Source organism: Pseudopipra pipra, chromosome 3, assembly GCF_036250125.1.
Source record: "Pseudopipra pipra isolate bDixPip1 chromosome 3, bDixPip1.hap1, whole genome shotgun sequence".
Taxonomy (NCBI): Eukaryota; Metazoa; Chordata; class Aves; order Passeriformes; family Pipridae; genus Pseudopipra; species Pseudopipra pipra.
Genome location: NC_087551.1, coordinates 40,960,905 through 40,974,225, shown reverse-complemented (window position 1 = coordinate 40,974,225; position 13,321 = coordinate 40,960,905). Strand labels below are relative to the sequence as shown.

Sequence of the window (13,321 nt, the reverse complement as noted above, 5' to 3'; positions counted from 1 at the left end):
CCTTATCTTCCACCTTGTCAAAGCTGTTCTTTTCAATTTGCCCCAGATTTCTGAATGGAAAACCTAGCGACTATGCTAAATAGATTCTGAAGTCACTAGAAGCCATCTCAGTGTGATACCAGCCATCCTATATGAACCAGGTGGATCTCTCATTCTTCAGAAAGAAGAAAATTTTTGCAACACGGAGGAATTTTCACATGGAAACTTAAAGATCATACAGCAAAAGGAAGACTTTTTCTCACTGTACCTGTTAACACGCAGAAAATGTCACCAAAAAATGACATGCTATAAAATAATGCCCTCAGAGGTAACAGAAAACAATTTGCTCATTATCTCTCTTTAAAAATACTGCCACACAAGATGTATTTCCTGGGGCTTTAACTCCCAGCAGAGAGAAAGTAAGAGAGCACAAGAAGGAGGGGCTCATTTCCGACACCTCTGTGGCAGGTAACAGGGGCAGGCATTTCAGCTTGTCAGCATGGGTCCCACTATAACCAGCACATCAGCCTGTAAAGCTCAAGTAAACTCCTGGGTATGAAGGAGCTGTTCTGCCTCCTCTAAAAGCAAACTATTTCAGTCATTTAAATCACAAAGCAAGACAAACCTTCTTTAAAAACATATTCAATTTGAGAAAAACACTAACATCAAATCATGCAAAACATACCACCTCAGACACTTTTGGACAGAGTGGGATAATGTCTTCCCTTTTCTACAGCATGATGAGATCTGATCCTTGGGTGGTCAATAATAAGGAATGTTCCAACAACAGAAATCAGTATTCATGCATTAAAGCACAGAAAGTATAACCCTCAGTAATACTGTATATGAAAGCAGCAAGGAGAATCCAGGATCCCTTATGGGCTTATAGAGTTGAGAAAGAGGTAGGATCTGAAGATGAATGCTTTGTATGTGGCATTTAGATGTCAACTGTAGGGAAAGCATATCCAAGAGGAGCACCAGAGGAGAAGGGCTACTGGGAGCTTTGTGGATAGACCACAGTTACAAGAAAAAGGAGAAAACACGGGTTTTAAATCCAAGGTGATCACACAGACACAAGGGGGATGGGCAAGGAAAGGACTGCCATGGTATTCCCCCACAGGCCAAACAATCAGAGGCAGACAAATGTAATTACTTTCTTTAATCTCAAGACTTCTGGGGGTCTGACTCATTCCTTCTGAACACTTGAGGGAGGTGATACTTTAAAGTGCGATCTAGCTTGGAGGAAAGACTATGTAAAAATAGCACCTTCCTAACCCCTACATATTTGCTCCATGCATGTATTCAGTCACGTCTTCTAACTAGTAACAAATGACATTTTGATTACTTTTAATTCTCCCAGCCTTGCAGACCTACATAGAGGGATGAGTGTGGACTCAGTTTCACCCTGGACAATACACCTAAACTCTTGAAGCATCTTCCAAGTGCCTGAGGGGGAAAAGGTCAATGGGGAACTAGAGAGGCTATCAATAAGTGACTGGTGAGAGTCTCTCTGGAAAAGTAGTTGTCTGGGAGAAATATGTAGAAAATTTGATTAATGCCCTAGTCCAGGTTTCAGGCCCTAAAAGCAGGAGGCACCTTTTCCTTATGTATCATATGTATCTATCTGCAGTTCCTAAAGCTGTGTTGCTCCTCAAGAGAGATGAATAATTACATTAACATGTAATTTTTCTATCAAAGTTTGTTTATCTAATACTTAAAATTAAGAATCTGTATTATTATAAATACTGAGGAACTGTCCCCCTACACCTCCTAGCAGTTTTTCCTGCTACTGGAACATTCCAAGGCTGTTTCTTTGTTTTATCATCTGCATCACTGTCATTCTGATAAAAGGACTGCAGAAACTCTGCTCACTGGGGATACTGCAGTCACTAAGCCTGCTGAATATCTGCAGTAGGCAAGTCACTGACTAAAATACTTACCATAAAAGGCTGTCTGCAATGATCATACTGTGAGACCATGGATCAGCATCGCCAGTTCTGCTTAATATCTGAGACATCAGACTTCATCAAAACTTGTATGCTTACCTTTCTCAAACACTCAGTGCAGGACTACCCACTATTCTACACTGTTTAATATTTTATTCAGTCTTGCCTTAAAAGACTTTTGTGGTGAAGCTTCTGATAACTCCTTTGGGAAACTACAGCATAGTGTTAAAAATCCTCAGATAGGAAACGTTTCCTGATATCCAGCCTAGATTTCTCATTATCATCTGATTAATTCCAGTTACCCCACTGAGTTTATGCCCATCAAACACCTGCAGCCTGGTATACTGTGTCTTGCTTTTAATTGACATTTAGACATTTCATATGTATCTATATATAGCTCTTTAATCTTTTAATTTCACTGTCTCTCACTGGAGTCATGTCTTAGAGTGTGCTAAGGTAGTTTTGCTTTTTTCTTGCAGCAAAGCCAGTTATTATTGTATATTGAACTAATACGCGAGAAAGCAAACTGTGACAAGATTATAGGCTTATTTAAAAACAAATTCCATTTCTCAATCTTCAGTCTGAAACCAAATATTCTACTAATCACATGCTTTGAGTTACAATCTACTTACTGTGCACCAAGCTTCTTGTATTTACTAATTGAGAAAGCATCAATCGTGAGTGCATTCAGTATTATAGCTGGATATAAAATGTATTTCTCAAAGCACTGTAGCCACACATAGAGCCTTTCAAACCACATCAAATGAGCAGCATCTGAAACAGAAATTCAGATTACAAATAATCATCAAATTATGAGCATTTTTTGCACTGTAATACCATAGAAGACATGAGTTAGCTCATATTTATATTAACTGCATACTTTTAGTGATGCAATGACCCTAGAGAGGCCATCTCCAGCTCTGGCACTGACCTGATCAATGACCTAAGGAACCTCATTTGACCTCTGTGCCTCTCCTTCCCCATCTTATAGTGGCCAAACACCATTCACTAGACTGTAAAATATCACTGACCTCAAAAATGAAACACCCCTTAAGATCTAAAGACTGAGGAATTATCAGGAGCTAGAAATTTCCCATAGATATTTCATAGATATTTCCCAAAACACTTAAACAGCCACTGTGAAAACTATCTGCCAGGATTACATCATTCCCCAGTAGGGAATAACTTTTTTTGCAGTAGACTTTTCAATATACAACAATACCACAGTTCTTATTATGAGTATTAAACAAGAACTGAATGCTCCATGCAATTCAACTGCTATGAGAACATGGGTGAACTGAGTGCAGAAACACTTGTATACAGACAAAAACAATGTCTTTATTCTCATGTGAGCTCAGCTAGACAAGGTTATTGGAAAAACAGTGAATTCAAAAAGGCAGAACTTGCTATTGACTCAGAAATAACCATGTCAGTTACTGAATCCCCAATAATCTTCCCTGCAGAAATGAAAACAATTATGTATACACATCCCACTCTCCTATACACACCTTCTCAATGACAGGCAAAGAAGACATGCTGTATCAACAGATTTCTATGTTCTGTAGGCACAGTTGTATAGTGGATAGGCTCTAAAAGAAAGATCTAAATTCTTCCAAATCATCTTGAAGTCATGCTTTGCCAATACCTTAAGCTAAGGCAACGTCTTTGCAAAAAATCTTCCTTCAAAAAATATGTTTCTTGCTATAACATAAAAATATTTTGTCCTCTTACCACCTAAAGGCCACCTCCTAAAAGTTCCTACATGAAGCAAAACGTCCATTTTGGAACCCAGCTGTTTTCATCCATTCCTCTCTCCTCCTCCTGAACTACAGATTGTTCTCAGAGTTTCACTGATGAACTTCATCCATGTCCAAAGCTGAGCTCTGTGTAAGAACTCAAGCTTCAGTAAAGAGATATGCATATCAAGCAGACCAAATAGAAGGTTGCTGCATGAACAGAGAGAGATCTGTGCAGACAATGCAGATAGAAAAAAGAGCTCGCATTCAGAGGAACTCCAGGGAAAGATGTGGCTGATTTGAAAATGGCTTACCTATGAATTTGTGTGGCATACAAACAGTAGTGGCAAGGGAGGAGAATAAAAAACAGCCTAGTGTACTAGGGTTTCTTCCTCGCTTAGTCCTGCACTAGTTTCTACACATCTATTACACCACAAGCTCATACATCTTGAACTCAGCCTTTCCTCCTGCAGCCAGGCAAAACAAAGATAAGTAATAACTGAGTTATCTCACATGGGTATCATGACAACTGGTCCAATAATTGCTATTCTATGGATTATCTGAAAGTTTGAGCAGCTCATCCAGAGTCTATGATAAACAAAGCCAGGAATAAATTTGTGGAACTGTCATTACCAGTTGCTTGTCTAATTGGAAGCAGTAATTTGTCTCCCCCATAGCACTACCCTTGTCAAAAAAATAGAAAGCTGAAAAATTAAAGTCTATGCAGTAAGAGCTCCTCACAGACATCTTGTTTTGTGTACTTATCCTTTCATTGTCCACTCCTGACCTCTATGGGATATTACTATCCTTTTTCCAAGCTTCTCTTTCTATACAAACAAGGAACATTTAAGTTCAGTTCCTACACTTTTATTACAGGGCAAAAGAAAGAAGACAGCCTGTCAGACATATCTATCAAAGGGATTACCTTTTCCTCAGCCTGTCTCATCTCAGAACATGATAAAAAACCTCTGCACCTCTGCAGCAGCCTAAGGGACTGAAATATATATTTTTTTTTACTCTTGTTTTCTAATACTCAACACCAGCTACATTGTAATAATTCTTAAGCCCCAAAGTGCAGGAATGGACCATATATAAATGAGGACTGCAAAAGAAGGAAAAAAGCCTACTGCCCACAGCAGGTAGCATGAGAAATGCAGCTGGATCTCAAAACAGAAGGAAACCCATCTGTGGAGATCAGTCCCGCAGGTCTCTACCTTCAACCTTTTCAAAAGCTGAGTCACCGCATTTAGGAAAACAATGTTTTCTGACAAATGAAGACAGACTTAATCAGGACAAGGCAAAGAAATCCTACAGTAGTCTTTTATGATTAAGTGATGAAACAAACAATAAAACTTGGGTGTTTATCAGAATTACTGGTTATCATGGACAGGAAGTCCTGAACACTGCTTTCAGTTGGGCACGATGCTTAAAAAGATTTATATTTCTATTACACTCACCTACCTAGGCGTATTGGAGGAAAAGTTAAAAGGCAATCTTCAATCAAGTCTCTTGGGTACTTTTTTCATACCCAATCCTTGTTTGGAAAGGAATCATTTTGAAATACATGACTTTTTAAAAAAAGAGACATTTAAATCCTTAACACATGGTTTTGCAGAGAGTGATCTAAACTCTTTTGTTGTCTAGTTGAAGAATAGACTACAGCCCCTCAGCAGACTGTGTTCTGACAATGCTGTCTTCAAACACTTCAGGAACATATACTGAGAATTATTAAGGCACGAGATCCATCAAGAAATGACAAGCAAGCTTTTGGCTGGTAGCAAAGGCAAGATGAGAGCTGGGGCAGAGAGGGGAAGCTGTGCTTCTCAAAGCACACTGCCTGCTTGCAGAAATAACTGTATCAGGAAATCAGATCTCGACATCCTAAAATATTGACTGATACTCGCATGTATCAGGGCACTACCCACTGAAGCTAGCAGACAATAGCAAGAACAAATTTTAAAGAAAATGTCACCATTTCTTTCAGCTGTAATGTTTCTCTAGAAGTGTTACAAATGGAAACAGAACTCTAAGTTGCACTACGCTTGCTGGTATGACAGAAAGTAGAAAAAAAAATCTGCCTCAATTTCGTCAATCTTTTATGTTTTTAAATTACACAAAATGCCAAGAGATGAATTGTAACATATTAAGCAACACAGCAAGTAACAGTACTGCAATGCAAAAACAAAGAGCAGATCAGACAGTGGCTCATGAAAGATCACAAAGGGCTGGTAAAATGATTAAGGGACAGGAGCATTTGACATAGATGGAGAGACTGAGAGAGCTGGGATTGCTTAGCCTGGAGAAGAAAAGCATCAGGGAGCATCTTATTAATGCCTGATGGAGCATTAAAACAAAAAAATATCCCAAACTAAAAAAAACTCCTGCAAGTCAAAGCAACCTTTCTTAGTGTAAGGATGATAGAATGCTATTACAGGTTGTCCAGAAAGGTTGTGGAGTCTCCATGCTTGATAATACTAAAAAGTGGACACGGCCCTGAGCAACCTGCTCTAGCTGACCCTGCTCTGAGCGAGGGCATTGGACTAGACAGTATCCAGAGATGTCTGCCCAGCCTCAGCCCTTCTGTACAGTGGTCTCAGAAGACAACTCCTACAGGGTCACAGATCTGTTGGCGCTTGGGTGAAACAAATGAAAATGATTGGCTATGTATGCTATTCAAAAGTAAAATCATAATTTATTCTCCCTGCTTTTTTCCTTCTGGATTTTTTTTCCTGCAAACCCAGACAAGCTGAAAGTCATTGCACCATTGTTTAGAAAAGACTTTATTACAAACCTCTCACTTCCCGCTGCTGGTGTTCTTTGCTTTTAAGTATGGGATGGGAGATCCACAGCCAGGGGTGATGCTTGCGAAGCTGAGGAAGTAGGTAATGTGTTACAAATCCCACGGTCCATGCCAAAGCAAACAGGACAATGCTGAGAAATGGCTGGGCCAAAGCAGAAAAAAAATGAAACATAGTTATAATTTGCAAACAACATTTTTATATATATATTTTAAACATTTTTAACAGTTTCCATGATTGTATTTTTGTACAGTTAGTATTTATTCCTGTGTTCAAACTCTGACTTCACAAGTGAATATGGATTTTTACATATGTATTTTGCACACACAGGCAGCCAATTGTTTCCTCCATGACTGAAGGAAAAAAAGGCAAAAGATCAGGCTTGTTCATTCTGTCCCCTGGGTTCCATATCTTAAGAGCTGTGGATACGCAGAGGAAAGAGACATTAAGTAAGTAATACTGAAATTAATACAAATATCCATAAACTAACAGCCTTGCACATATATAATAATGTTATAATGACCAATAAATACATTTTCACTAATTTATCTTCCCACAAGCTCTATTCTTTCCAGTTAAGCACCCTGTGATTTTGCATAAAAAAAGATAATATACCTTAAGGGAAAAAAAAAAGACAGATACACACCCTTAATGATAGAAATACAGTACTGGCACTGACAGCAAATGACAGAACAGCAGCCGCTGTGCAAACAATGAGATCCGATTTCAAGATTTCTTTCTGTGAAAATAATTATTTTATACAAAATTAGTAAGCTGATACTATTTTAACCAAAGTAAATTACTCTGTTCTCAATTACTTACACTCTGCATTGTGATAAGGCTAATCAGCACTCCCTAATAAAAAAGTATTTTCTCCACTCTGCTTTGGAAAATTATTTCTTCACACTCAAGGTTTGTTGAAGTAATCACATTTTAATTCTTCACGCCTAATTTTGCACTATATTTTTAAATAACGAAGTTACAATACTGGAGAAATGAAAGCAATACATTTTAAAACTGACTCTGCTTAAGGAATATAGCTCTTTTACATTATGACTTTTTTATATTTGGAAATGAAAATTCTGGTTCCATTTCCTATTTGCAAGTATTAAGATTCCTTCAAATTTCCTTTCTCTTTCATTATCAAAATGAGTCACGCTTTTCTGTAATGTCTTCCAAGACACAATGTTAATACATTTTCTATGTTCTAAAGTGACATGTCTCATTCTCTGATTTTCTGCATTGAAAGTCAAATTTCAGGAAGATTTTATGGATTTTAGACAAGGCCTTTTTCTAGTGTCAGTGAACGATAATGAAAGGACACGTCTGCCTTTATGTAAAGATCTATAACTAGGGTAGGAGTAATCTTGTTTCTAAAGATTGGAAAATATCATTGTCTTTACAGCCCATTTTTCTTGTGATTAAAATGTCATTCCCAGTAAACAAATAAACAAGATAGCTTGAGATCTGTGTGGTCTTCTGCATTGTACTTCAGAGGTCACCCAAATGTTTTTGTGAGTAAATGAAAATCTTGTCTCAGATTTATCAGAAGGGTATTTAGGTTCAGAACTCAATACTGCTGCTAAATTACAAAATGAGTAACAATCTATAGCTCTTGGTTTAGAAACTGACTTATGCTTTAATTCAAAGACATCTAGAAACAACATGTGAAAAGCAACAGTTTTGCTAGAATTAGAAGCTCATCTGATTTCCTGGTGCTGCAGTCTAGGTAGGCTTCATGTATCTCATCAGAGAAAAAGAAAGAAATCTAAAATAATGATAGGAAGGCAAATCCATGAATAAGGGAGATAAAAAGAAAGCAAGCAGAACAAGTGAACAACAGAAGGGTTGCGAATTACAGGGAAAGCTGGTAGCAACCACTATATTTAGGCTGCCTATCACTCCCTGTTATGAAAGATTCTTCTTAGTAAAAGGTCACCAGCGTCAGCACTTCCACTTACTGCAGCAGCCCTTTGAAACGCAGCAGGACTAAAAAGCCTTCAGGCTCAAGAAGTACTTTCATTTTGTCCCAGGAAACTCCAATCCGATTTAGCTGAAATCTCAAGCCACCACCATTGTCCTTCGCCTTCCCAGGCTCTCAGGAGTATGTATGCAACTCCAAAAGAAAAGTGCTCCCTCTGCTCTCAGAGCTTTGTCTTCTCCAGACAGCTCTGTACTCTATGTGGACTACATGCCATAGTCCATGAGGAAGGTGTAGGAGCAGAGTTAGGTCTTCATAACTCTTCCTGACCATCTTTTCAAAACCTACCTCTGCTAGCCTTGCTCCTTGCTTCTTGGCTGTCACATTCAACAGCAAAACCACAACATAAGGGAGCTCACAGGAAAAGCCTTCTCTTCCCTGAACAAAACTGTGATCCCTGCCTGTCCCCACAAATCCTCTCCATTCAGTTAAAACCTTCTCTCACTAGCAAGTTGTGTATCCATCTCTAACTCAAATGGTTTTAGTATGTGGAGCAGTACTGAAAAAACACGGTCTGATAAAAATTAATAAGGAAATTATTACCACTGGAAGTTATTTTTTTAACCTTTCCAAATATTTTTAAAGATTACTGCAGATATTTAGCTTCTAAAATCTGGCATCTGAGAAAGTTAAGCTGTGTTAAATTTATATGCTACCATTTCAGCCCTTTGGTGAATACACAGTATGAAAAGTCTTGATCAAGTATCATTTTCTGCACAGCTGAATCCAACTACTCAACAGTCTAAAACAAGCTTATAAGAACTACAAACACACTCCAATCATACTCACATATTTCTGTACAATCAGAAAGGATTACTATTAAAATTACTGATTTCTCTCACAATCACGTGACTGAAAAAGCTGCTGTTTTAAGAACGACATCAAATATTAAGAATTTAGCTGTAAAATCAGCAGAGGTGATAACAATGGACATTTTGGGGAGAAGCAGCATCCTAACTTTTCATTCCGTGCTAGATCACCAAAGAGAATATTTTCAAACATTACATTCGAAAGAGAATTAATTACACAGATTATATTGCACAGGACTTGTATTTCCCACCTTTTCCATATTTCATTTTGTAACTGTCCTTTTTATAGTGCTCTCATTGCTTTTAACACATTAACAATCCCATACAGAAAATGTTTTTAAGGACATTATTATTATTATTCAGATATTCAAACCCAAATTTGACAATCGCATTCCAATTCCAGCAATATCGAAAGTGTTGAAAGTATCATATGTGCCCAGGCTTGTCCTTTTGCCCTTGCACTGAATTGCTTCAAAATATAAATGTACTGCTCAGCTGCTGACTTGCACAACGGTCCCCACAGGAGCTCCTTCTTGATGTGGCCAAGGCTTTCAAACTTCTCACAAAATTCACGTTTTTTTCCTTCTAAAAAAATCTGAGCAGTGGTTCCTTTTGTTTTGTGTCATTGCATAGTGGCCAGTGCCCCTCAGGAAATGGCTGACCCTGGGCAGTGATCTCTCCGGTTGAGGGGCACACAGAGCTACCTTCCAGGAGAAAAACTTGGGCATCCACCTACACCCTGCTGTGGGTGGATCTGTGGTTTCCACCCTTCCTGTGGAAGGCAGTTGGCTCCTGCAAAGCATGTGCCTACACTGGATGTAACACTGTTCTCCATCTTGCCTTTAGACCCACCTGTCTAAAGCAGAATTTTGGATGCCATTCCCAAGGCATTCAACTTAGGAGTTGAATAACTGAATAACCCTACAACATGATGTTTGAGTCCATCACTACAGTTGGTCTAAAATGGAAAAATTAAGCTCTATTCACTGTTTAAATCTCTGCAGTGAGAGATAATGACTGTTATAGCTTGGACTGAAAGCAGGTTGTCTTTTTTTCTCCATTTTACACTTCAGGAAAGAAATAACCCCCAAATCAACATTGCTACATTTGATGCCTCAGAGATTTCATAAGCAGAAATTATTAGAGTGGCACTTTTTTTTTTGGTTGTAATTATTATCACAAAATCATAGAATTGTTTGTGTTCGAAAAGATGTTTAAGATCAGCACATCCAACCACTATTTTCAATTATGTTTTTGGAGCATTGTACAAATCCTTTTATTAGCTATCTAAATGTTTGCACTAAAGACCAGGAAGGATGCTTGAGTTTTAATGTAACACATTATCACCCTCAGGCCAGTGCTCAATCTAGTAATCAGCCATGTGGATGCCTACAGAAATTAATTATAATGGTAGGAAGCTCCATTCTCAAAGCTGAATGGTCAATTATCCATCACAGCTGCTTTATAATTCAGGCTTCCAAAACTGGCAATTCTTACACAGCTATTCAAGCAAAGGAAAAGAGTAAAGGTCATGTAACTAAACATTGGAGATGCTGTATTTATTATTCCTAACATTAACACAAAGCCACTGCAGAATACAATACATTAATTTTCAATATTAACCTTCTTTGCTTTCAGCTCCTTGGGGAGGTGATTTGGTTCTGTATGTTTCAGACTTTCTGATTAAAATGGGTTTTATTTAAATGGCATGTCACATAGACCCTACATCTGTATGTAGACCAAGACAAGACTGGCTGTTGTGTTGCATCCTGCCATCTCTTGCCACTGACAGGGGGTTAGGAATACCCTTCTCACAGAGAAACACCTCAAGAAAACCTGAACTACCATCATGAAATCTCCAAATACTGACATATTGTTTCACCCAGCTTCTGAACTGTTTGATGATCCCCTTGCAAAAGTTGTGGAAATTACTTAAAATTGCCTTTGAAGAGTCAGCTGACTCCTACATCCTAAACACAACTGCTATTGCCGAAGCAAGTCAGCAGAGACTATGGCTTAATTGTGCTCCTCAAACCTGATGCACATGCATTTTCTCCTGCCTTAATTCTTCCCTACTTGCTCTACTAGCACTGCACTGCGAGATAGCAGGGGGAGTCTCCTGGCAAACTGGTAAGTGTTTAACTGAAACAGAGGTACCAGATAACAGAGGGGTTAGACAAGGAGCCCACATTAATCAGAAATTGCCCTCTCCTTCTTTAGGAGATCTCCCAGTGTGGGGGAACTAACACTGCTAACTGACATAACAAGCAAACACTTTTACTTACTGTTTTTATAGATATTGAAGGAAGCCCAGACAGAAGGAAAAGAAAAAAGAAGACAAAGAACTGGCAAGCTCCAGCAACACTGAAGGAAAGCAACCTCTTCCTAACAGCAGCAGCAGCAGCATAGCATATCAAATGTACAGAGCAGAAAAGTGCCAATTCCCTAAACCAGGTACATCCTGGAAAGCAAAAGGTGCCAGGAATCCCACTTAATTAATGCTAAAAAAAGTGTGGCAAAACATGACAGGAACAAGATGTTGTAAAGCGATGAACTGAAGTTCTATGTCTGGTAAATTCCACTGCAGTCCTTCCTATGCTTCTGCATATTACAACCCAGTGGTCCAAGGGCCCAAGTGCAGCTGAACTGTGTTAGTACAAGACAACAATCCACACCACTGACACAAAAATAGTTCGAGAGTCTGAAGTATGAGTCCATTCTGAAAATACAGGAAGGATCTTAGATGCAAATTTGGTCATTCTTTTGACTATTTTTTTCAATATATTGAAGCCTTGCTCGAGGTTTCCCTCTGCACTGTGCAATGAAACCAGTTAAGTGGACAGCTGCAGTTACTGTTTCAGTCCTCTAGTTGGGCTCCATCTGCAGAACTGATGAGATCAGACTCCGTACCACTATCAGGTGGTACTATCAGTGAAAGGCACTATCAGCAAAAGACAGAACTACAGGGGAACAGGAAGCTTTCCATTACTGCTATACAGTCCCCATGTACAGGAATGGAATGTCCATGAACCATGGCAATAACCCACACACCAGAAATATCACAGAATACAGCAAATATTTAACATAAATATTTTATGTTTACTCCGTTACTAGATGGACGTTCATATTCCAGTGTCATCCTGTTGCAAACAGTTTAGTTTGTAAGGAACTGTAGCTTAATACAAGCAGCAAAAAATAGCCATATCACTTAATCTTAGGTGGGCCTTATTAGAGTAAGCAGTTTAAAATAACATTACACATGGCAAAAATGACAATCTAAGCAGCAGCTTAGCAAAGAAAAGTAGAAAACATTGGTAGTGCAGCATCAACTCATACACTGAATGTAGCCTGTGTAATACTTTATAAAATGCCTATGGAATGATTTGAGATGTACAGGAGACATGCATCCCTTTGAAGTGACATCTGGAAGCCAGGCCAGCTACCACACTAGGCACTATGGACTCTTGGGACATGTCCACGAGTCAAAAAAGGCAGTCTGTCTTTCCAGAGACACTTTCTGAATGCTCCTTGCTTTTGCAAGAATTCAGAAGTTTAGGAGTAACTCCTAGACTGCAAATGCTTGGATGCAGGTGGTTGGGATGTGGTCAGGAGGAAGGGCTGTCTGACAGCCAGGAAGAAGGACAGTTCACATGACTCTAAGAATGTCAAACACCCCTTACCATTACTGGAAACTTGATGATCTTCCCCCATGAACTCCTTATAACATCAACCTCCCCAGGTTAACAGTAAACTTTTTTTTTTTTAATATAAAAAGACACAAAAAGGAAGATGGGTCACTTCAGATATTTATACTGAGGTGGGAAATAAGCTGACACAAACTTAGAACTACGTGCCAGACAGTAGTAAATAAACACCCTGCCAAGCAAAGAAGAGGTGATGAGATGGCAGTGCTTGGCACCAGGCATGTACTTCCCTTTCCCATACTAGTCCAATTTTATATGCTTATTCCATCTCTGGATGCCAAGTCTGACAGCATGCTCCACCTGGCTTGGCTGGGGTGAAGGACACACAGTCAAGGGTACTTCCTGGCACAGAAAAAGGCATTCCTGAA

The 13,321-nt window shown here is 38.9% G+C and overlaps 1 protein-coding gene across 1 annotated transcript in view; it reads right to left on the bottom strand.

Annotated features, from left to right (window-relative positions):
• The window catches only part of PCNX2 (pecanex 2), a 155,450-nt gene that overhangs the window by 73,064 nt on the left and 69,065 nt on the right, over window positions 1-13,321 (bottom strand). The window contains exons 18-20 of the mRNA XM_064648813.1: window positions 7,106-7,198; window positions 6,453-6,603; window positions 2,558-2,699 (exon numbers count right to left, since the gene is read on the bottom strand). Coding sequence (XP_064504883.1) covers window positions 2,558-2,699; window positions 6,453-6,603; window positions 7,106-7,198 — 386 coding nt within the window. The remainder of the gene's footprint in view (window positions 1-2,557; window positions 2,700-6,452; window positions 6,604-7,105; window positions 7,199-13,321) is intronic.